This window comes from Chiroxiphia lanceolata, chromosome 2, assembly GCF_009829145.1.
Source record: "Chiroxiphia lanceolata isolate bChiLan1 chromosome 2, bChiLan1.pri, whole genome shotgun sequence".
Taxonomy (NCBI): Eukaryota; Metazoa; Chordata; class Aves; order Passeriformes; family Pipridae; genus Chiroxiphia; species Chiroxiphia lanceolata.
In genome coordinates, this window is record NC_045638.1 from 103,033,659 (window position 1) to 103,057,016 (window position 23,358).

Consider the following 23,358-nt stretch of genomic DNA (forward strand, 5'->3'; position numbering starts at 1 on the left):
GAAAACAGTTTTCCTGCTGTTCTGTTTTAGATAAAAGCTTAGCCCAGAAAGTTCAGGTCAGTTCTCGACTTCTCATTTTATTTAAGAGTTTCTCAGCAACACATGTCAGAAGGGCTGGTACTTCACATGCAAGAAGGGCACCAAGTGTGGAAGTTAGATTCCCCCAGATGAAAGAAACTCAACACTTTAAGGAGCTCCTTCACAGATATAAAGAAAATAAGGACTTTGCCCTGTGCATGGTGAGATCCATAATCATTAACTCATTTGACTTAGAAAAACCTTTTTGGTTTCAGACAATTCTGTAGGAAGGTAATGTCTTTTACTGTGTGTGGAAATTAAATAAATGAAGCTGGTCTCCAGCCAGAGTACTGAGAAACAGCTGATAAAGGCTTTTCTAGTGAAGATGTCCCAGGTAAAATCTTGTGGATCCAGACATATGTTATAATCTTGATGACTACTCAGCTTCATCCTCAGTCCTCAGGATTCTCAGAACCAAAGGTGGAGTTATACAATTTGTATTTCTTTTTATTTGCTGAATAAACATAAGATGTGCTCAATTTTGTGGAGTGCCTTTGCCTGGGTGGCTGTGACACATCAGGAATCTGAACCCTGGGCATCAGTAGCCAGATGAGTTGCACAAAGAAAAAAATCAAAGTGACAGGATGGGGAGAGAGAGCATCCCAGGCTTTTGGTAGGAAAAAGAAGTAGCAGTGCTCTGAGTGGATACCCAGGCAGCAGAGAAGGGAGTTGCTGAGAGAGGCTTTGTTTTGCTCTTAATGCATGATCCTCCCTGTGCTGGAACAAAAGAGTAAGCAAGAATGCAGTAAACAGCTATCTGTCCAGCCTTTTAGATCCAGAGGGGAGAGAGATGCTCTGTGGGGAGGAAGGAGAAACATGAGGGTGGAGTCAGAACAGGAGAAATAAGAGGAGGTAGGATGACAGATAGTGGGGAGGTTGGGGGAGGAATCAGCCCTGGCTGCAGTAAGCAGTGGTGAGTGACTTTAAGTGCACAAGAGTGTTCACGTGTGAAGTTAATGCAAACCAGATCACCATGACTGCTTCATAAAAACATACCCTGTAGAGCATAGGTTGAAATTGAAGGTCATCTTCCTCTTCTCCTCAGATCTGTACTTTGTGTTTTTGCGTTTTTTTTATTTTACCTGAAAGCAGCTTCTCAGGTTTAGGTTGGATAGTATGTTAATAGACAGAAATGGTTCTTTAATACCAGATGTGATTTTAGGGAGTATAGAGAAAGGACAATTCAGAGCACAAAGATCAGTAGCACTCATTTCTTTATTGTCTATACAGGGAGACTAAAATTACAAGCATTGCTAGAGTCACAGCCTAAGCAGACCACAATCTATATGATCCTTTACTCAGTTTGCGCTGCTCAGAACCACATCTGTTTAGCTGCATGGAAAACATTAATAGTAATTTATTGCTTTGGCTAACAGCAGCAGGGAAAGCATTCTGGTTCCTTTCAAAATTGCCTCAGCAAATGATAACGTTGCTGAAGGTTTAGTCACTTGCTTGTCAAGGGCTGGTACAGGAAGGCAGGCAAACTGGAAAACCTAGTATTGCACAGCAGAGAGCTGTAGTTCTCACGGCTGGGCAAATTGATACTTCCTCCACCTCCTGTTTCTCTGTAGCTAGTGCAGCCGACGTCATTTGTTCTTCCAAGGAATTCCCCTTATTAATCAGTGTTTTGAGATCACTTCTGCGAAAACTATCCCAACTCTCCCTGTTAGTGTCTCCAGCCTCGTATCAGAGCTATTACTGACCTGAAACTAGAAGGAAATGAATTGCCTCCGTACTTGCTTTAGAGTCAGAGGTCCTCGCACAGAGACAGAAGAAACAAAAAGGCAAAGCTCTGCTCAGGAGCATGAGACTATTGAATTACGAGAAGATAACGTGGAGGAAAGTGAGGCTGATCATGACAAGCCTCTAAATGCTCCAACGAGAAAGGTAGGAATTTTACTTGTTCATTAGATCTTTGCTGTTGGGGAAAACACTACATAGCAAGAGAAATGACACTTTGCAGAAACATCTTGCTGGGGTGGTTCAATTAATCGTTTGAGAGAGAGGGAAAGGAGCTGAAAACGTACTTTTTTTCTTCTTATCAATGAGGTGTTCTAATACTGGAGTGGCATTTTAAGCTTTAACTTGGGAACTAAAGTTGCAATTGATACTCTGAGTTTTACTTTCTATTTTCATGTGCTGTCAGTGGGATTGGGCTCAAAATCAGAAAGGAGAAAAGTTGAAATCAATTTTAAACCCAGGCTTCCCTTCAGTACAAATTAACCAGAAAACAGTGCTGCCAAAACAAGAATGTCCTCCAACAGAGCATGCTGGATTCTCTTTCTTTTTATCTTTGAGTAATTCAGAGTTACTAACCATTATAAATTTGTATTAATAGAATACTTCAAAGCCTCAGTCAAGACCAACATGAGTCCTGAGGAAGGTAGCTTCCAGTACTTAGCTGAAAGCTATGGAGCAGACTAATGCTGGCAGAGGTATAATATATGTTCACAGGTGACTGTTGTACAATGATTTACATTGCTCACTCAAGGAATATTTGTGACAGAGCAAAGATGTTCCCCACTTTTCTCTAGGCATGGCTGAGCCCCCCGAGAGCTGTCTGTATTAGTCACACCACCCCTCCCTTTCTGCTCCTGGTGGAGTAACTGCAACTGCTTCCTTGTGCAAGCCCCACTGATCATCTCTGTGTACTGATCCATTCCACTGGCTGGGCAAAACCCCCATTTATTCTACTATATCAGGGGTCAGCTACTTCTCCTCTGGTCTGGTAAGCTGAATCAGCTTGCTGCAGGGTGAGACAAATTTGAGGGCGGTGCAAAGAGGAACGGGAGAGGGTGGAAGAGAGCCAGGGGTGAGCTAGATCTGCTTGGCTATATTGTGAAACTTTACCCTCAAGTTTCTTTCCCCTTCCCAGAACTGAGTTTTCATTCAAACTCTGTTTCTGCTGATGCTGGCAATTGGCTTCCTTTCCTGTAGCGACTGCTGGAAAATTATCATGCTTTGCTTTCTGCTTCGGTGGCAGGTTAATCAGAGCTGCCCTGCCCATCAGGGAGATATTTTTCTCTGCTGCTGTTGCTTCCCCCCAGCAGTCTTGTGATGCCTATGGGCAATGTCCAGAGGCTCTTGGACTAGTTGTGGAGCTGAAGATTTTCTTGAGATCAAGGCACTATGCTATGTGTGATTAAGGATTACATTTTGTGGTAATCTAAATATGTGGCGGCTCAATCAAAACTTGGACTTGACAGTTGTCTGTCTCATCCAATATTACTATGTCTGATTTCAAAGTTGCACTCTAGGCAGTAGTTACTGGCTTTTAAAAATTTCTTAAATACAAAATGATATGCTAGTGTTAAGTGTTAAATTGAAGCTTCAGTCTTCTAACACATTTAAAAATTAAATTAAAAAATTTATATATAAATGTAATAAGACCTGAAAGTATGCTGTAAGTCAAACCATATTCAGTTTCTGCTCTTTGTTCTCCACCAAAGCAAAGTTCTGTGTGCAGAGATGTCTGCAGAGAGTGTTTCCCTTTTTCTGCCCCTGCTCCTGGAGAAATGACTCTTGTAAGATCTTTCTGTAAGTGTTTGTTTTCTCTCCCTGTCCCCTTGCCACCCTCACAAAAACTTTTAGCCAGCTAGTGTATTCAGTAAAATTCAGTGAAAGCCTTTCTGTTATGCTGGATTCTTAGAAAGTTAAAAAAGTAAAGGATGGTAGCCTGGATTAGTGCCTCCCACCAATCTGCACATGTGTGGCCCAGACAACCTTTTCCTTATTTGGTACTAATGTCAAAAAGGATGTGGAGTTTACTACTGGGTTTATGATGGATGGAGAGGGGGAAAGAGAAGGATTAAAAAGGCAGCATGGTCTACTTATGAATTCAAGCCCTTCCTTCAGTCTTCTGGTTGTGGAACAAAGCAGTTGAAGTTTTTTGTTTTGCTATGTCACCTAAGTGAGGTTTTAATTGTTTGGTTGGTTTTGGGGTTTTGTTTGTTTGTTTTATAGTATTCATACCACTAAGTTAACTAATTAAAAGATTAATTTTTTCTATGGTCTTAAATAGTATTAAAAATTAAGCATCAGGCAAGTACTGTCCTTTCCCATATGAATGTACATGTGCACAATCGCTTTGGAGACAGTTTACTTGTGCTCTCCTAGAACAGGTGAGATTCCCATTAAACTCTGATAAATATATTCAATAACCTTCAAGTTTCCCATCTTCTGCAGAAAAAGGGAGATAAAGGTCTCAGTTATTTTATGGTGGATTTAATGCAATAGCATCTATTGAATAGCTCTGGTGCTGGCACCCAGTAGCTATGCAGATTGACATCATCAACATTGCAAAGGTGAATGATTTTGGAAATACCTCTATAAACACCCTTTTGGTTGGGAGAGATGACAAACATTAAAAGGACAGCTTGTGGAACATGCAACTCAAATTCATGTAGTTAAAAATAAAGAGGGAGCCAAGAATGCACCTTTGTAGTACTTTGACTTTAAGGGCAACTCAGTTGGAAATTCTGCACAAATGGGAATTAAACTTTTTTCTTTCAAGTAATCGCCTGCCTGTGAAAGTCCTTTGCCTTCTGCAGGTCCACATTCCCACCTGCAGCAGCAGTCAAGGGTGGGAACCCCTGGTGTAGGGCATTTGCTTACCAATATGGCTTTCCTATCTATGCGGGGTTTTTGTTTCTAAATGTGACAGTAGAGACCCGCTTCAATATTTTTTTCTTGTCTTATTTCATTAATCCATATGTCCTTCCCTTTTATACCTAGGAGACAGATCATTGGAAGTCCTGCAGGAATGTAGTTTTCTGGAAGTGTAAACTATGGATGGTTATAACTGCAATATTTCTAGTAATTTTCCTCATCATTCTCATCAGCCTAATTCTTTATTCTAGTAAGTATCTCACTCTTGGTTACAGTAATACAAATGTACAATATATACAGTCTAATATAACACAAATGCAAGAGTAGCATCCTTTAAACTCCTTCATTAAACTGCTGAAGGGACTGGGATACTGAGTGCAGAGGCTGGTGTGTTGAGTAGTGGATGTGAATGGCTTCATCTCAGCATGCAGCAAGCAACTTGTATCCTGATCAGGTGGCAATTCCGGTTTGTAGCTAAGTGAGAAAATGTTGTGAGATGTGGGGATGAGGATGGAAATTATGTTTGTCATGTTGCAACAAGTGCCATGGATCACTTAGGTCCCCTCAAGTGGTGTCATTGTCAGTCAGGCTCCCAGAGCAGCTGACTTTTCCTAATGGGGGTGGGTGTTTGACCTCCACGTGCTGTCACTTCTCTTCAGGTGACTTGCTGTAAGACTCCAAGCCCAGGGAGCTACTGGCTCACAGGATTGGCTAGGAATTTTGCTTTAATATATAGATGTAGGGGTTCATTAATATCTCGAGATGGAATCAAGAGAATAAGCCACAGGCTTGTTCCCAAGGAATTTCTTTATTTATTTAGGGGAGCAAATAAGGGAACTTGGCCAAAGTTCAAAAGGACACCACACAAGCTAGACAAAAATGTTCCACCACAATACTGACTCAGCATATATTATTAATCCACAACACTTAAGTCAAAATCCAGTAAACCAACAACGCTTATATCAAAATACAATCACTCCAGCTCCAAACCACCCTAAGCATCAAGAAAGGAGCAGAGAAAGAGAAGTAGAGGGATCAAGAAGAGAGAAGGAGACAGATCATATAGCTACCACTGCAGCCTTGTAGAAGACCAGCTCTCACAAGTCCAATGGCAGGGCTGCAACACGAGGCAAACACATGCCCTTGGTGTTATCTGCTCTGATCCTCATGGACAACCCCCCAGGCGGGGTCTCGGACCCACCAGCCACTCTGGGGGTTCCAGGTCAGGGGGAGGGGCAGTGTTCTCACTGTCCCTACCAATCTGAGTTGGGCGAGGGGCTGCAGGAGCTCTGGGGTGTTATAGTTTTCCTGGGCTGTTTGTGACTGACAGTTCCTCCAGAGCTTTCCCCTGTGAGCTCCAGGGGCCTTCCATGAGGGACACGACACCACCCCACCTCCGTGAGGTTCAAGCCACCCCCTCCACACACACACACACTCCCACAAGGTGGTTCTGACCCAATAATAACTGACCTGGTGTCTAACGCCTGCACTTTCTTTCTGTCACTCTCACCCAGTCCTTACCTAGGAAATTTGTGAGAAAGCTACAAGGAGCAAGCCAAGATGGTTTTTTTCAATACTTAGCTAACTGGAACTTTTTCCTTCTCTTTCTGTCTCCTTTTATTATTAGATGTTTACACGGATGAGGATGACTATTGGGATCCTGATGCACTACTAAACAGTGGAAATTTTCACAATTTTTCGGGAACATTGGAGTTAATGTGTGGTCTCCCACACTTTTTCTCTGAGGACATTACTAAGAGGGTATGTCTTGATGTGGTTCTTGGCAAAGTTGATTCTGCTTACAACATAGTTTCAGTGTTTTTCCTTTCAAGAAGTTTCTGTTTCTCCGTGCAGCAAGTCCACAAAAAAATTGAGTTGTACTTCTTCAAGTCCAGATCTAGAAAAAAAGCGTTGTCTGCTTTTAAGCACAAAAAGAGCATCTGATTTTTTTTCCACCAAATTTGACTAATGGTTAGGACACAGTCTTTACCTTTTTCACAGAATCATTGAATAATTTAGGAGGGGCTTGTGGAAGTCATCTAAAGCCAATAGGCGCTAAAAATCCTGTGTGCTGCTGCATTCTTTCATGAGTACACAATGACAGCCTGGGTTTATAGCTGCAATTTCCATCAAGCCATCATGGTTCTGAGTTACAGCTGAAATAAGCTCAGCAGGCATGACAGTGCTCATTTAGACATCATGGAAAGGGAGTGTCAGTAGAGAAACCCTTCCCTCTACCAAGTAAAAGTTAGAAGAGCTTTTTGGCACTAATTAAATCACAAACCTAACGATGTGAATTGCACATGGCAATGTGAGCACACACTTTTACATCACCTTGAGTGCCTCTATTGTGTTAAGGTTATATAGCAATCACTCAAATGTGCAATTAATTTTTCTGTCAAATTTAAAAGGACTGTGTACCTCTTCCAGGGCAGATATTTGCTGAAAATTGACCTTCAGTACCTGTGTTTATGCCCATAAGATACCTTCTAGGAATGAATTGCTGTGCTTTCTTTTGTGCAGAAAAGAGAGATTGAATAGAAGAAATATGTTTTGCTTTTTTTCTTTTTTTTTTCTATCCCAGCTAACAGAGGTCTACAGTTCATCTCCAGCTTTAGGACGTTACTTTAGGTCAGCTCAAGTGATTTCTTTCAGGTAAGCAATTTGTCACCAAAATTATCTGAAAATTACAGGCTTTGGATGAAATAAACACATAAGCATGTATATATATAGGTTGTTTGGGGGAAAGTTAGGTTTATAGGTAGGCAAAACTGGTCAAAGGATTATCTGGTGTAAACGTAAAATGCTGCTAATAGTATATGACAGTAGCATTTTGTTGCTGTAAAGTATTCATCTCTGTTATTTTTGGTTCCAATTGTAGCCCTTAATAAACATATTCAATGATATTTATTAAAGGGAAAATTAATTGGTGGAGACACTTAAAATTTAATTGGCTTAAATAGTCTTAAATAAATAAAACAGGGTTCAGGGGGAGGAGAGAACTGTTTTGTTTCCAAAAGAGGTAAAGGCAACAGGAATATATACATGCCTCCTGTCATGGAGAAATAGCAGAGAGGCAAGGGAAGACAGTCAGAGAGCTTTCCCAAGGAGTTCTGAAAAGCTCGATTACAAAAGAAATTAGAAAGATGGGAGAAAATCAAGGAAAGTAGATTCACCAAGTCCCAAGGTCCTTGAGAGAGCAAGGGCGGAGATAGAGCTACCCTGGGATGTGGCAAGGAGCAGTCCTGAGGTCACTTTGCTCACTTGAGGGAATATGCTCCCTTGCACTGCCAGCCTTGGGCATGCCAATGCTGTTCCATGGTGAACTGTAGCTTCTAAGCCTTATTTCCTCTAAGCCTAAAAATTATGATTTAGACCAAGTACAAAGGTCTAGTTCTGCTAATATATTGATCAGCTGATCTCTCCCTCTCTGCCTCTTTGTGTGTCTCTCTCTTGCTGCCTCTCTCTTTGTTTTCTTTTATTTTCTCACATTCAACTACTTTTTGTAATGTTTAAGTTCTGTGAGCACAAAATGTAACTGTTGAATTGTAGACGGTGGATGTAGAACGAAATCTCCAGAGGTGGTCTCCCGTTCACTGGTTTGTGTAATCCACTCCAGAGCTGAGTTAGGAGCACAGCTGGGTGTTCCCAGGTACTGCTGGCAGGAGAGCAGACCTTTCTGCAGGTTCCTAGCTAAGCTATGTACATGATATTGCAACACCTCTTATCAGTGTGTACTTGTGAAGCAGGGGTGCTGAAAACCACACCCCATTAGGACACATGTCCAACTGCCCTTTGTGCATTTGAAAACATGTCCCTGGTTGGCTTCAAGTACATACCCAGTTTCAAGAGCTGTTCTGAGAAGGGAGGAGATCGGAGGACAAAACTGGAAGCTTTGATGACAGTTTTCTTTTATAATGCTTTTCTTTAGAAAACATTCTAAAAAAAAAAAAAAATCCATGTCAACATTGATATGTAAAGACAGTCTTCTCAAAAAAATAAAACATCCAGGGGGAGCTTGAAGGCATTCATACCTGACTTTGTTTTTCAGTAATGAAAGCTCCACTGTAATTTATCAACTAGTGTTTTCTGTACCACCAACAACAGAAGGATTTATGGAAAACATTATGAACCCAGATTTTATAAGGAACATTTTACGTCAAAATATTTATGATGAAGATGATACTTTTAATCCTGAGACATCTGAATGTGACAAGTTAAAGCTTGACCGAACTTCTCTTACATGTAAGTGCTGTACATTATAGAAACTGTTTCTTTACAAAGAGCAGAAGCATTTATGGTAAAGAAGGGAAATAATTCTAGAAAAGTGTTGATATTTGTTAGGAAATATATTTTGCACAACAACATTAAGAACAGTGTAAAATAGTTTTGAGAAAGTCCTGCTATGCATAACTTATTACTGAGGATTCAATGTCAGGTGCTCTGATGAGAAAGGGAATAGTGATGAGACTGGTCAGCTATGGACTCCAACCAAACTCCTTAAATCTATTCTTACATTTTTTCTATACAAAGAAATTCTCCTCATATGTGTGTGTACCATAGTGGGGAGACAAAAAATGAAAAATATTTATCCTTATTGTATATTCATTTCTGAATACTTACAAACCAAATTTTAATCCAAGTAAAACAGGATAAGTAATTTGGGATTCGATTTCTCAATTTTCTTTTTCACAGTCAAGGGTGAAAAAGACTCCTAATTTTTGTCTCTTTGGAAGTTTGGGGTTTTTTTTAAATTTATTATGCACAGAGATACCTTTTAAAATCACCAAATATTCATTCTCCTAGGTTTTCTAAGCAGTGATTCCAATGACTACCAGTGACTAGCCAGCGATTCCAACAAATTTATATTTGTCTTGATAGAAATGCCAGTATAAAAGTCCCATGAGCTTTGCAGTTATAATGAAAACAAGGCATGGAGCTTCTTCCCTCACCCTCAGTTTGCTAAGCCAAACTTATGTGCTTTCAGAGTAATCCTAGGCCAACACTTCAGCATGCAGTGTATATCGTGATTAACTCACATTAAAGTTTCATTTTAATTTTAATATTGTACTGTTTTAACTTTCAGAGAAATGATGGAAAAGTTCCTCGTCTTCATCACCACCTGGAAGAGATGAGATCTCCTATCTGTTAGTAATCCCAGGGCAGGGAGCTATTCATTAGGTAGAAACACTTCTAGATACTGCCTGTGATGCAATATTGTAAATGTAATATGTGGCATATTTATAACAGTGTTGCATTCCTACACCACCACTACCTCCTTCTTAATTGTCCTGATACCTCAATAATCCATTTTGCCCTTGTGAAAATCATATATCTTCTCTGATGCATGCTCTGTTGACTTTGAAAGCTCTGCTTTGTCTTGTATGTTTAAATCTGAATGTTCTGTGCAAGCTTTAAAAGTGGTCTTGCACGTGGCTTTCTTCTTCTCTTGGTTTATCCAAAATTATCTACACGGCTTCACCCTTAATGCTCACTTTCACCCATACTGTTACTTTTTTCTCTCCTAGCTTCATATGCCATGTTTTCCCATTGCTCCTTTCTTGTAAAACAGCCTGAAAACTTTTATATATATATATTCTTTAATTACATGCAAGACCTTTGCACTAGATTCTCAAGAAAGCTTTAACTCTCCTTATTCATCCTAGAGTCTTCCTGGATAAGGTGGTATCTGCTCTATTTTTCTCTTCTTCTGTGTGAAATAGAAAAGAAGGAAGAAACATCGTGAAGAAACATGTCTTGTTCACTAACACATCTGAATGTCACAGGAATCTATCAAGGGTAAAATTAGCTGTGTGCTTTAATAATTAACTACTGCTATTAGTGAGTAGACAGATATTTCACCCACATTTGTAAATCTGAAGACAAACTAGTCTACTCCCTTAGCTATAGTCCCTGTCCCAGCACTGGGGATAAAAATGAACAGATGCAAGATATTTGCCTTAATAAGGCAGCAAATAGTTGTTCTTGTTGATAAAAGATCAGATGAGATGGATCAATGCCAAGAGGAAGATGCTGAAGCAGACCGTGTAGATCAGCATGGCATGAGAGTTATAAACAGTACCTGGCTATGACCTGAAAATGAAGCATTAACTTTATGCAGAATGGAATGTATTCACTACCATGTTAGTGAAGTATACCTTCTTGTAATTTATTTATAGCCTGTTGGATAGACAGACACATTATTTTAAGAAACATTTTGTATTTTAAGAAATACCTTATGGTAAATTGTGTTTTCTAATACTACTAGTTTATTTAAGGAGTAATCTGTCAATGTTATTATGCATTAAATTATTTTTAGTCTTAAAGTGATTGTTTTCAAGCTCCATTCTTTCAGCTGCTTGAACTGGAAAATAACCTCTGGAATTCTAAATGCTGAGAGCTGTATGAAGCTTCTGTCTGACAGAGCTGTACACTCACACCCATAGTTGTTGTTGCGTGAGTTTTAGCTGAACTTGGGAAACATTCTGGACCAAATTAGTAGTTCACATAACTCTTTTATTTGTGGGTAATTCTGATCCCATCTTGAGTTGTAAAATGTAGCATTGGTTGTAAAAACCATAATTTCTCTTCCTGTAATTTTCTATGCAGCATAGAGCTAGAAGAGGTATTCATTTTGATTCTTACACTGGGGAAGGATAAACTTCATGGCCTGTATGGTTTGTCCCAAAAGCAGCAGGCTATGAAAGTACCAGCAGCAAAGAAATAAGTTGCTGTTGAGATGCTGCTCAAACTTACTGCTCTTACTAAGACACCTGAACATATCCTTGAACATTTCTTTATCTTAAGTCTAAGAACTGAAAAATAATGTAATGATTAGACTTCTTTATGGTGATATGAACATTAAGAGTTGAGAGAAAAAAAGGAGACAAGCATTCATTTTTTACCCAGTCATCCTCCTCTGCCCCAGTACCTTAACCCCAAGGAAAGAAGGAGGTGGAGTTGTGGTAAGATGTGATATTAAACAGAAAATATCCAATTTTACAGTCTACATCCAGTCAGATTGTATTAATTATGATTCAGTTAATTAGGGACACAGCAGTGTGAAAACACATTATTTCATCAAGTTAGATATTTTGTGTGGATGCTTAATGTGAATTTTAATAGAAGGAATGTGGGTAACACTTTAACAACTGAGACAACTGAGACAACCAGCCCTTTAAAACCCCATAGCAGGAAGTCATCTGTGTAGCCCCAGCAGCCAGTACCAGTTTTGGGCAGGCTCAGCTGCCTGTCACAGCAGTGGTACCTGCAGGCAGTCTGTGTCCTTCCATGCTAAGTGCAACCATTCACCCGTGGGACTGCACCCAGCACCGAAATGGCAGGTGGGAGTGGCAAAGGCACCACACCACAAAGCCAGGGCTGCAGCCAGCCATCACAGACAAAGGAAGGCTTAAATTCGGGAAAACTGTACAACATTTTCTTCCAAATTGTATTGTTACAAAAATGGAGGGAGCAAAAAAACATGCTCAAGCAAGAACACAGGCACATAATCACTTTGTGAGCTCTGGTAAACAGTTGATTAACCGGTTTCAGTCCTTTGTGCATGTCCAGAAATACTGCTTGCAGAGGGGTGATGGGCTGTGGGGAGATTATATTCCAGCATTGCAGAAAGCCAAACCTGAGACTCCAGCAGGAGTAAGCTGGAGGAGTTTTGTCATGGAAGCTACACCTGGGCTTCTGCTACTGAGAGGTAGTTGTCACCTGGGCAGCATCAGTACTCATACTCTTCTCAGTGGGTGTAATATTTGATTTGCATGCAGTTTATTGGGTTTTTTTTATTTAATTCCAACTTCATTAAGATTTCACTCTTAGACAAGGAGTATTACATTAAAAGGGTAAGGGGGGAATTCGAGAAATGAGTTATTTATGAGAGAGAGAGAGAGAGAGTTGTTTGTTTGAAGACCTGACAGCAGAGGTAAGATGGTTATCATGGCTGCATACACTCAAGTAAAAGAGTGCCTTTTAAGTTACCAGGACATCATCATATTCACTATGTTCTTCAGGGCTGGTGATAGTTTTCTTCGCCTTGGGCACTTTGACAAGTGCGTATTCTGTCTGATTATTGCCATCAATCTCGGAGGCTTCATGTTTTACATTGTGGCTGAGAGCTGAGTACCACAGTTCACTGGAATTCATAGAATCTCTTGTTGCAACATGTTCCTGAGGGTGGAAATGGGAAAGAGAGAAAGAGTGAAGCTCAACAGGATTATACCCTGAAGAAGCTGAACAAGCCTAGTTTAGCCTATACACTCATGCAGTGCTATTGACCAATATACACAGTACCAAGAAGGGTTTGTAAATCCACAGTCATTTCCCTACTACACAGGCTGTGGTGGCACACCTGGAGCCCCCAACAACACATGGACACCTGGTGTGGGTGGAGGGCGAAGGACTGACTCTTCTCCTGAGGTACCACCACTGCCAGCAGTGGCTTACGTGGTAAAAGCTCATCACCACATGAGGGAGCACAGCAGCACAACTGCAGCCAGCAGCCCTGCCCCAGTTCCCCCCAGGGCTGTTCCATAACGAATATCATGCCGGTGAGCCCAAGGTGATATCCATCCAACCAGTGAATGGGAGCTGATGGGAGTGGAGGGAGAATTAGATGGGACACTGTATCGATGTACGTGAAGGGAGAGCACTTGGGATTTACACAGGACTTAAGATGGGATGTTTAGGGGAGGAACTAAAGGGAGGGTTCAGGGTGATTTGCGGAGTAAAGTGCATAAGAAAACAGAGGAATAAAGGGAGGGATAGAGGAGTCACAGCCAGTTGGCAGAGAGACTGTAGGGTCTAAGACTCCAAGTGTGCGTGTTGTGTCTGTCTGTGAAGGAGACGTGCTGTCCTGGAAGGGGCCCTGGCCTCACTGGAGATGAAGCAATGGCTAATCCCTTCCCTGGCAGTCCTCATCTAAAGCTCTCTGTGAAAATAGAGGGAGGAGAAAGAAGAGTCCCTCCCAACTCAGAATATTGTCTAACTCCTGTCTGCTGTAATTTCTGTAAGAACCATTAGCAGAGGAGGTAAGACTGTGTGGGCAAATGCTTTCCCAACTCCGTTTAGACTTGTCCCTCCTTTTGCCTCTTGAAGGTGTTTGCTAATGGGTCGTGGGTGATTGTGCATCTAAATAGCTAGCAGGATGACTCATTAAATCTAAAGGGACAATGCGAAATGATTAAGTACTTGGAGCCAGAAGTTAAAAACTTGTTTGCCCTGGTGTTCTTGATTTGAACCCACTGGTTAATGAAGCCAGTGAGTAAGCACAGGCTTTATAGCGATTGTTCTCAGTAGTGGTAGTGTTTAAGTGAGTGTTACTGGGTTCATGATGACATTTATAGCTACCTTTCACACTCTGTAGCAGTGGTCTCTGCTTTATGGGTTAAAAACTCCAAAAGGTTAGATTTTATTTTTCAAACTAGAAGTGAGAAAGAATTCTTAGAACAAAATTCCTGCAGAATTTGTCTTGGATTTTCCAAGTTTATGTAAATCGTACTGTCTGTATAGATTCTGCTTGAATTTCTGTGTGAAAGATCTCCTGACCTTGAGGACACTTCACCAAAAATAAATCCTGAGTTTTGATTTGGGGCTTTATTGAGTTTCAAGATTTAGAAATTCCAGAGATTTTAAGGACCAAAGCGATCAGGGTAGACTTGCCCAAGAAAAGGAATTTCCTACCTATCTGCAAGTGCATGGCTCTCTCCTCACCTAGTCATGATTGCAAAGAACTGGGAGGACAGCAGTGTTTCTCTTAATGTGCCTATGAAATGAGACTAGGTAGGCTCTTAATTTTCGTGAGTTACTGGCTCCCAGTCCACTGAGTGAAGTCTGGAGCACCTCTTGTCTGTCAAACATACAGGTCTCTAACCAAGACTTGCTCATAGCCACATTTTCCAGAATCCTTCCAGTCTTCATGTTTTAAAAGGCTGTTATCATCAACCTTCTCTTCTCAGTGGGGAGATCAAAGTGCAGAGGTGGAGTGATTTCTCCCACATGCCGATGGCGTAGGAGGAGCAAGAGTGAAGACCTTCATTATTCACAGGCCAAGTGCAACCTCAGAAGGGGCATCTCTCCTACTGCACTAACAATGCTCCTGGGACTGTCTTTGAACCATGCTCTGGAGCTTTTACTCAGGACACCAAAAACTCTCAGAACTTGACAGCTTCTTGGCGGGTTCCCCATTACAGTTCCACCCCCTTTTTTCCCCCACAATCCGTCCCACACTTACATGTACGAATGATGAACTCATTTAATCACACCATTTTCTGTCATCTTGCCCACCTTCTTCAAAATTTTCTGCTAAACACCCACTTATCTGCTGGACACCAACTTTTGTTTTACTGATGTCATCTTTATTGAAAAAAAACCTAAAATAACCCAATTAGGGTGCTAAATGGCAGTGCTTTGTTCTGCAGTACATAGGGCTCCTGGTGATTGTTGGTCTTCAGGTACTCGAGGCAACCTCACTAACCCTCTGCTAAAATGAACTATTTACAAAGCAGAGGTAGCAAACCACAGGTACTCAGCTGCTGCTTCTCAGAGCCCAGAGTATTAACACAGACAAACAAGCACACCAGACTGAGGAGTACAGCAGTTGAGAAGTGGCTGTTCCCCCACCCCTGCCTTCCAGGATGATAAGTTCGGGCACAGAAGCAGGGAACATACCAGCTTATAGAGTTACCTCTTAAATTACTGTGGGTTGCATTGCCAGAATTCCTAAATCTAACCCTAAAGTAGGGAGGCAATTAGGACTGGGCAAAGTGTTTATCAGTCTTTTCTGTGCTGCAGTGCAACCATTTGTTCCATTCCGGTTCATAAGAAGCTAAATGCATGATCTGAAGGGGCATTTTTGTTTGGTTATTTTTTTCTTTTCTTCCTTCTACAGTCAGTGGAACATTGGAAAGGGAAACCTTATTCTGTTCCAACAGAGACTTAGCCATTTGTTGAGGCATCAACAAATTTACATTTAAATTACATTTACAGTGTAAAGATTAACCTTTAAGCCTCAAAGCATTAAAATTCCCATTGTTTTGCAGCTGAAGATTTCTTTTATTACTAAACCTGGTTGGCCATAGTCCAGTTAAATGATTTTTAGAAAATGTCATGGTGAAACTGAAACCTCTTGTGGAAACATGTCAGTAGTCAAGGGAGGCTACGCTGGCTACCAGAAAGCTGAAGGGAGAAGGGAGGGGGGTAGAGGACAGAGAAGCACCCCCACAGCTGTAACTTGTGCAGTGGCTGGAGACAGTCACTCAGGACGTGATCCCAAGGTTCAGCCTCCTGAATTGTCTGATTTGGGCCGGGCAGCATTACACTCAGCCTTGGAAATTATGGGTGAGTGCTGCAGCCTGTTTGGCCACTGGCTGCCCAAGACTGGGGCTGAGTATCAGTGCTACAGTTTTTTGTGCATACGCTTATTTTGTACGTAGGCTTAAACTGATATTTTTCTGTGTCCCAAGCAAATACTCTGATTATGGGCTTTTCTCTCTCCCACGGGAACATGACGGACACCACGTCTTTCTGATACATTAATGTTTTGATTCAGTTACCTCAGAGAGCAGCAGCAAAAAAAAAAAATTGCTTTTAGTCTTTACCTTGATGATACTTGATGGATAGCTGTAGGTCTGTGCTGAGGAGAGAGGAAGAAAACACGTGATTGTCATACTTTGGTGCAGCGATATGAGACAAGGATTTTTGGCAGCACAGGACTTAGCTACAGACTGAGCACAGGCTGTGCAAAAGCATGAGCTCACGTGGCATTAGTTGGGGAAAGAGTTGAATCTCTGAGGGTTAAATAAATCTGATGACTTTCAAGATTTATCTTCTCTCTAGTTTAACACACACTTGTGTCATGCAGTAGTGCTCAACGACCTTAAGAAAACCTAGATTTGCAGCCTTATTGGGTTTTTCTTTTTGTTCTTTTGTTTTGGGGGGTTTAATTAACTGGAATCAGTTGTACTGCTTAGAAATGGATGATCTTGCTTGCTCATTCTCTGACTCTGCTTTAGCTTTATGCCAATGGAGCCTGAATTGTGCCTGGGATCACTGACTGGGCGCTGGGGCGCAGAGACACTACATGATGTGCCACGTGCCTGACTGTGCACTGGGTGTTTGTGTGCACGGGTCTGGCAGGCTTGAGCCTTTCTGGAAATTTGTCTCTCTGTCCCATAAGCATCTAAATGGCAGAGGGCTGTCATTTGCATGGTGCTTTCTCACAGCCTTGTTTTTATCGGTCTAGTTGATTCTTGTTATGAGATTGATTGAAATATGGATTGCTCCTGTAAAATTTTAGAGCTGAGTTTTCACTTTTGCCTAAGATAATGGGATTTTTAAGCATACTTGTTTTGCAACCTGACAGAAGGAGAGACATCTGTCTCTCGGTATTGTGTTAAAGCTGCTATCGTAGAGAATTTAAGGTGTTTTCAAACATTATTGTGCTGCCTTAACACTGCCATGAAATTGCTGATGTAAATGACTAACAAGAAGCTGTTTTTTGCTAAGCAAATACTGCAGCTCGTGCAAATGGTAAAAGTATTATGTCTTTGCTACATGAATGTCTTTACTCACAGAGGAAAAATGTAGCAGTCTGAATCGAAACCAAGACCTCCTGATTCACATGAACACATGTGATCCTGGCTATCATGTGAGTCTTCCCTATTTGCATATTCAATATGCAGAAACTCTTTTATTAGGAGAAGATGTCATACTGACGTGTTTAGAGAAAGTTCTAAACTGTGCTTGTGTATGGGGAACGCGGGCTGGTGTGTGACCAAATGCAGGCTGTGCTGTGCTGGCAGCCCACTTCCTTCAGCACCCTCCACCTCGTTTGCAGGGGATGAAGCAGAGGCATAGCAGAGGCTCCCCCACTCTGGTTTGAGTGCTTGCAATCCTGTTTGGGATGTAGGAAGGCCAGGTTCACCACTGCAGGAGGCAGCTGCAAAGCGGTGGCTGATGCACGCATGGTTTTGTAGCTGGAGAGGACAGCTGCCCCCTCATGCTGCCTTCTCCAGAAACAAAATAGACCAGAGTCTCCAAATAATCCAGCACAGTGGGGTATCAAGAGAGCAGGTATTCCTCACTGGTTGCAAGGAGGTTTCTCTCGGCTGGGATGCAAAATGCCTGGTCATGGCTGCTGCCCACTACCTCTGCAGTGATGCTGGATACTGGCAGAGAGCTCCCCCTTGCCCTCACGCATGCCATGCCACATCACCCCCGAAGTGCTGAAGGAGCCTCTTTACTTACTTTGCTTGTGGGAATATCTTTTTCTCCTGATCGGGATGGGTATTTTCCACCTAGGGCATGAAAATAAAGGTGAGCAGGTAGGTCTGGCACTTCACAGTCCTCATCCCCACTGCCAACCCATGGGCACCTGTGTTCCCATAGGGAGACCCCTTCTCCGGCTTTTTGCATGAGGCACTTTATTTAGCTTCTCTGCTGCTGTTCTCCCATGGAGGCAGTCCCTGGCAAGGCATCCAGCTCTGCCCTGGAAGCTGTAGGAGCAGGGGCCGTTGCGGGGGGGGTAGAGGCACAAATCACAAGTCCGAGGATGGAGGGATGGTAAGGACAAGCTGGTGGCTGTTGGCAGGTGCTACAGCACGTAGCTATTCATGGGAAGTATGGCCTGTGTCCCCCTGTGGGGAGCCTGGCAGTACCTCTGCAAAGTTTGTGGATTTGAGAAGCAATCGGCCCTTCTGGGCTTGTCTGTATTAAGTACCTCTAGATGAGTGAGTGAGCAGTAAATACTGGGGAGAGAGAGTGGAGAACCGGTCTCATGCTCCCAAAAATGATCTACATCAATCTGACCTTTAGTGTGTCTTGGTGAAAAGCAAAAGGAAGAAAAAAGCAGCAGTTGTGCAACACAAATTGCAAACACACGGGTGAGTGCAAGGCTAGCAGACACGACAGCTTCTGGCACGTCTGTCTCCAGCAGCTGAAATAATCCTTGCTATTTCAAGCAGAAGACTATGCTTCCGGGTTTAGGTACTGAAATTATTTGACAAATTTGGAGCCTTTACATTATGTTCAGATTGCTGTTACCATGTTTCTTGGTAATAAGAACTAGGCTTGCTGGGGTGTGTGTTATTGCTTATGGTTTAAAATGTTGTGTTTGTACAATGCCTGTAATGTACAAGCATTTTGCAGTGTAGTGTTAATATTTATATGTTAGATTTATATACATAATAAAAATGCACTAAGGGGTGTGAAGCTGCCAAGTCATATGAACTTGGGAATTATGCCCAACTTGCTGATGGAGGTACATTATGAGTCGGTCTCTAGTTGCTTATTTGCATATTCTCTTTCTTTCCCAGGACTGAGGTAAATAGGTGATGCCATGATCCTTTGTTGTTGTTGATACTTTCCTTGATAAATGTGTGCTCTTTGGTCAAATTTCTTTTATATACTACCTACGTTCAGCAACTTGCCTGAAATAATTTCTTTCTATATGTGCCTCTGATGCTTTTATAAGACTAGCAGAAAGTTTTTAAACTATTAGTAAACTTCCCAACTTCCTGTTTAGTGGGAGAATTTAGATTGCTTTCATTACAGCTGTGTATAAAAATAAAGCTATAATCCTACCTCCTTCCAGGTTGCCTACTTGATTTTCTCTGAATTATGTATAGTGGCTTTCCTACACTGAGCACAAACTCCTCTACCCTAGTTGGAGATGCAAGGGGGACTGTTTCATGCAATTCAGTCCTAGAATTCCTATGAGATACATTTAAAATAAAATATGTATGTATATTTATAATACACGTAATTCACATTAGGAGTCTATTGTAACTGTCAAGCATCGTGAGTTTAAGTATTTTTGTTTTCTAATCTTTATTTATTCCACTTTTTCTTGTTTATATTGAGTTGGCTTCTGACTTTTTAGTCTCTAGCTCAGGTGGAAAGGCTGTTGGGCTTGGGTAGCTCTTCCCCAGGACTGTCAAAAGATAAATAGCATATGTTCCTCTAGCAAATTAGACCTGTAAACTGCTGCACAGCTCTCAGATAAATTCTAATTTAGTCAATCATATGTAATCCTGTGGGAAAATATGTGGTGTGGTCTGAGAATTGAAAGCATTTCTCAGCATCAGCATTCATGCTACAGATATGGTGACTCCCTGAGGCAGGTCCCCAGCAGTTAGAGGAAGGGAGCCCAACTAGCCTATGGTTGGAGGGGTTCTGGGGATTGGCTCTTGATGGGGTTTTTTGGAGGCAATTAAAGGCATAGCCTTATCAGTGAAACTGCTGGGAAATAGTTCTGACCAGCAATCTCAAAAGAGGAGAAATGTGACTCAACTATTAAAATGAAAACAAAGGTAGAATTCCTTTTCTTTCTTTCTATAGTTTCACTTTACTCTTTGCAGAGCAGCTGCATGAGCTGTCATGCTCGGGAAGTGGTCAACCCAAATATAGAAGTGCTGCTTAAGAGTGAACTCTTCAAACAGAAGGGATGAAGTGGCAGACTTGGGGATGTATAGGAAGAAGGAAAGAAAGTCAAGAAATTAATTAGAGGAAGCAGCAGAGGCTATGGATAAATAGTGGGGTCTGAACTCTGCAACATTTTCTCCCAGCAGCTGCAGCACTGAGCACCTGCTATTAAGAGCTCAAGTTTGTGTTAGGTCTGCTTCGTACATCTGAAATTAAGATCGCCTTCAGTCTAACTTTACTTCGATCCAACTTCCAAAGAGCCAAGAAACAAGGCAGTGGGTGCACTTTCTGTCCATGAAGGGGGATTTCTTGGGCAGAGGTGGTGGGACACTGCTGGTAAGGTCACACAGAGACCCATTGAGCCACCTTCATGAGCCACCAGCCCCCCCTGCTTCCAGAAATACGATGCTCCTCGGAATTGCTTTGGGACCTGACAGCATCAGCTTTAAGGAGCAAGGGCTTCAGTGGGGAGCTGTTGTCTCCATCTAACTTGGTGTCCCTCAGCAAGAGGTTACTGGTCCAGAAACAGCAGGACCTTCCTCCAGAAATATCCAGTTCCCACTTGACTCCTTAAACCCACCACCTCTGACACAAAACTGCCAAACCTGAAAAAACCCCCACGTCCAACCAAGCGAAAAAGTGTCATTCTTGCTCTGTGTCTGGCTGCTTGGCAAAGAAGGCCCAATGCCACATCACTTCAGTACATTTTAATTCCTGTCTCCCCTGTAATTGGCTTTGGCCTCTCCTTCTTGGGACCCCACTGGTCATGGCTGGTCAGCACTGACATACAGACTAATTCACCTGAAGCTGATGAACTTTTCCTGCCAGTCTCACGGGATTGATAATTTGAGGTTATTTCCTCCACCCGACTGCCAATCTTCCCAAGCCTTGTAGATACTGCACCACCTGCAGGTGCCCCTTTACTTTAATTTTTTTTCCAGGTCTGGTTAAGGTTACTCAGGAGAGATACTGACAGCTGGATGATGTACCTGCATGAGCCTCATTCCTTAGGAATTTGGTGTGGATGGGCTGACTTCCACAAGTTACATGCAAATTTTATATTGTAACCTGAGCTATCTCTTTAGGCTGACTCTGAGCTTGCCCGGTGCTGTGGAGCAGAGGAGCCTTTCCCAGTTAACCCTCAGTCTCTGTATCTCATGCTGCCTAGTGAGCAGCAGCAGCTTGGACTGGACCTCTGCAGCACCAGAGCTTTGCAAGGATGAGTCGCTGCATAGGAATGGCTATTTCACTGAAAAAAAGCCACAAACAGACAAAAAAAAAAACCTCACCCTTGTTATTTCTCCATCCCTCTGAACTTCCGCGAGGTCTACGATTTTTTCGAAAGACGCGACTTCATGACAGAGGAGTGACATGGTACACAAAAGTCACACCAGGCTGACACAGCTCATTGGCAGGAGCTGCAGTGAGATGAACTGCACTTTCTGTCCTGCAAGGGTAGCTGGTCAATGCTCTCCCTGAGTTACTTCTCCTGGCAGTGATTTGGTACAGTTTTTGACAGTGAGGAAAACAGACTGTGGATGAGCACAGGCTGGGACGCAGCACCATGCTGATGCTGCCTTTGACAGCAGTGGCCCTTCCTCCCCTCTGCTCTCATGAGGGATATGGGGTTCATGGCCTTGTCAGGCTAGAAGGAAAAATCTGCCTTACACAAACCTTGCTCACAGTTCTGATTCCTTCTCCCAAAAAGCAGTCAGGAATGATTTCAAAAGGATCAGAAGTCCCACCTGTAAGTGTGACACAGCCACTTAAAGCGGTGGGTATTCTGCCAGCCTGGGAGCAAAGAGCCTGGAGCTGAGACCCTGAAGGCGTGTGAGCTCATCTCTGCTCCTTGCTACCACAGGAGAGGACCCGTCAGCTTCATACAGATTTTGCCTGCCTTGACTCAAAGTGCTTTTGAGAGTAAGGCTTCATGCTTTCGGGACTTTCGCCCTTTCCTTCAAGGCAAGGTAAAGTGGTCATGACTTAGATGTCTGGACACAGACCTGCAGGGAGATGAGGGGTGGATTCTCTTTGGAAACAAGCAGAACATTTAATTTTGGCAATGGACTGCCTCATCTGAGCACCGCAAGACCAAGTAAGCAGTCAGGATACAATACTCAGAGATTGCAGGACCTTTTCTCTGACCTACCAAGAAAACAAGGGAAAAGAAAGGGAATTTTCCACCTCTCCTAGGTGGCTCCTGCTGAGCATCCTCCTCTGTCTTCACAGCTCCTTAGGAGACAATCTATTCCTAACCACTGTTGTCCATAACTGTAGCACACTTACATGTCTCATGTACAGCATTTAAATACATTGTACAGTTTAATCTATTTTTTTATTGTGTATATAAAAGCTTGTCTTTATGAGACGTGGTGCTAACAGATAAGAGATGGCAAGGTGAACGTCTACACGTAATTTGCCTTCCTGGAAAGTTGGAGCAGATGACAAGTACTTTCTGTTCCCTGTGTTCCTCACCAGGACAAACACCGTCCTCCCTTCAGCAGGCTCTCCATTCTGGGAGCCTACAGATGAAGTCACCTCCCTAAGAATCACCCTGAGGTAATACTCTTTGACATACTAAGAACTATATTGTTCATCTTAATTTGCTTTCTAAATTACCTTTCTTTAATCAAGAGGCTCCTCTCAGTGCCTTACATTGTCTCTTAAGTCTGATTCACCGAAGGTATTATTTGCTCCAATTTTAATGGAATCACTCTCTTAATCCTCTTGTTTAGTAATTAAATATAAAATGGTATTGGACCTACCTTATTTTTGGTGGGCAGTTTCCCATCCTTCCACTGGATCTCTGCACCTTGGGTAGCCAATTTTGGTGTGCTTTCCTTTCTGGCTAGATTGTTTTCTATACTGTCTGTGTTACAGAATGAAACTCAGTGACCAAAGCAGCTCTCACACTGTAAAACATATGCAGGACCTAGATGTTGTTCACCTACAAAAAAAACCCCACCCCAAATCCTCCACTGCATGAAAACCTTATGAGTGGGGGTGGGAGAGGAAGAAGGGTGGAATAGATGAGTGATGTGGTTTCCTGGGACACTGGCATGTGTGCCGGTGCTGATGACCTTAATGAAGTGATTAGGGGGCTGCAGCATGGACTCCCTCTAGGTTCCCTTGACCAAAAATAGTAACTTAGGGTGCTTTTGGCAAGAGGAAACCACATGCTTGGCCATCTCGCTCTTCTGAGAAATGGTGTGACGCATTGAATGGTAAAAACCAAACACT

General features: G+C 42.3%; 1 protein-coding gene across 7 annotated transcripts; it reads left to right on the forward strand.

Annotated features, from left to right (window-relative positions):
- Positions 1-298: 298 nt before the first annotated feature.
- C2H3orf52 (chromosome 2 C3orf52 homolog) lies at positions 299-23,355 on the forward strand. 7 transcript variants are annotated; one of them, XM_032680422.1, is made up of 7 exons: positions 299-498; positions 1,749-1,965; positions 4,813-4,936; positions 6,314-6,447; positions 7,271-7,341; positions 8,738-8,931; positions 9,773-11,005. In XM_032680422.1, coding segments are annotated over exons 2-7 (693 nt in total). In that variant the 5' UTR covers positions 299-498; positions 1,749-1,797; the 3' UTR covers positions 9,775-11,005. The 7 variants fall into 7 exon arrangements, 5 of the variants coding, with proteins under 5 accessions (XP_032536313.1, XP_032536315.1, XP_032536314.1 ...); XR_004355490.1 differs by lacking the exon at positions 299-498 and having other exon boundaries at positions 1,541-1,965; positions 9,773-9,833; positions 10,353-11,006; XR_004355489.1 differs by lacking the exon at positions 299-498 and having other exon boundaries at positions 1,541-1,965; positions 9,773-9,867; positions 10,353-11,005.
- The last annotated feature ends 3 nt before the right edge of the window (positions 23,356-23,358 follow it).

Coding starts and splice junctions, on each gene's coding strand:
- C2H3orf52 (XM_032680422.1), top strand. CDS start 1,798: ATGAATTGCCTCCGTACTTGCTTTAGAGTCAGAGGTCCTCGCACAGAG. Junction 1,966..4,812: donor TAAATGCTCCAACGAGAAAG/GTAGGAATTTTA, acceptor TTTTATACCTAG/GAGACAGATCATTGGAAGTC. Junction 4,937..6,313: donor CAGCCTAATTCTTTATTCTA/GTAAGTATCTCA, acceptor TTTTATTATTAG/ATGTTTACACGGATGAGGAT.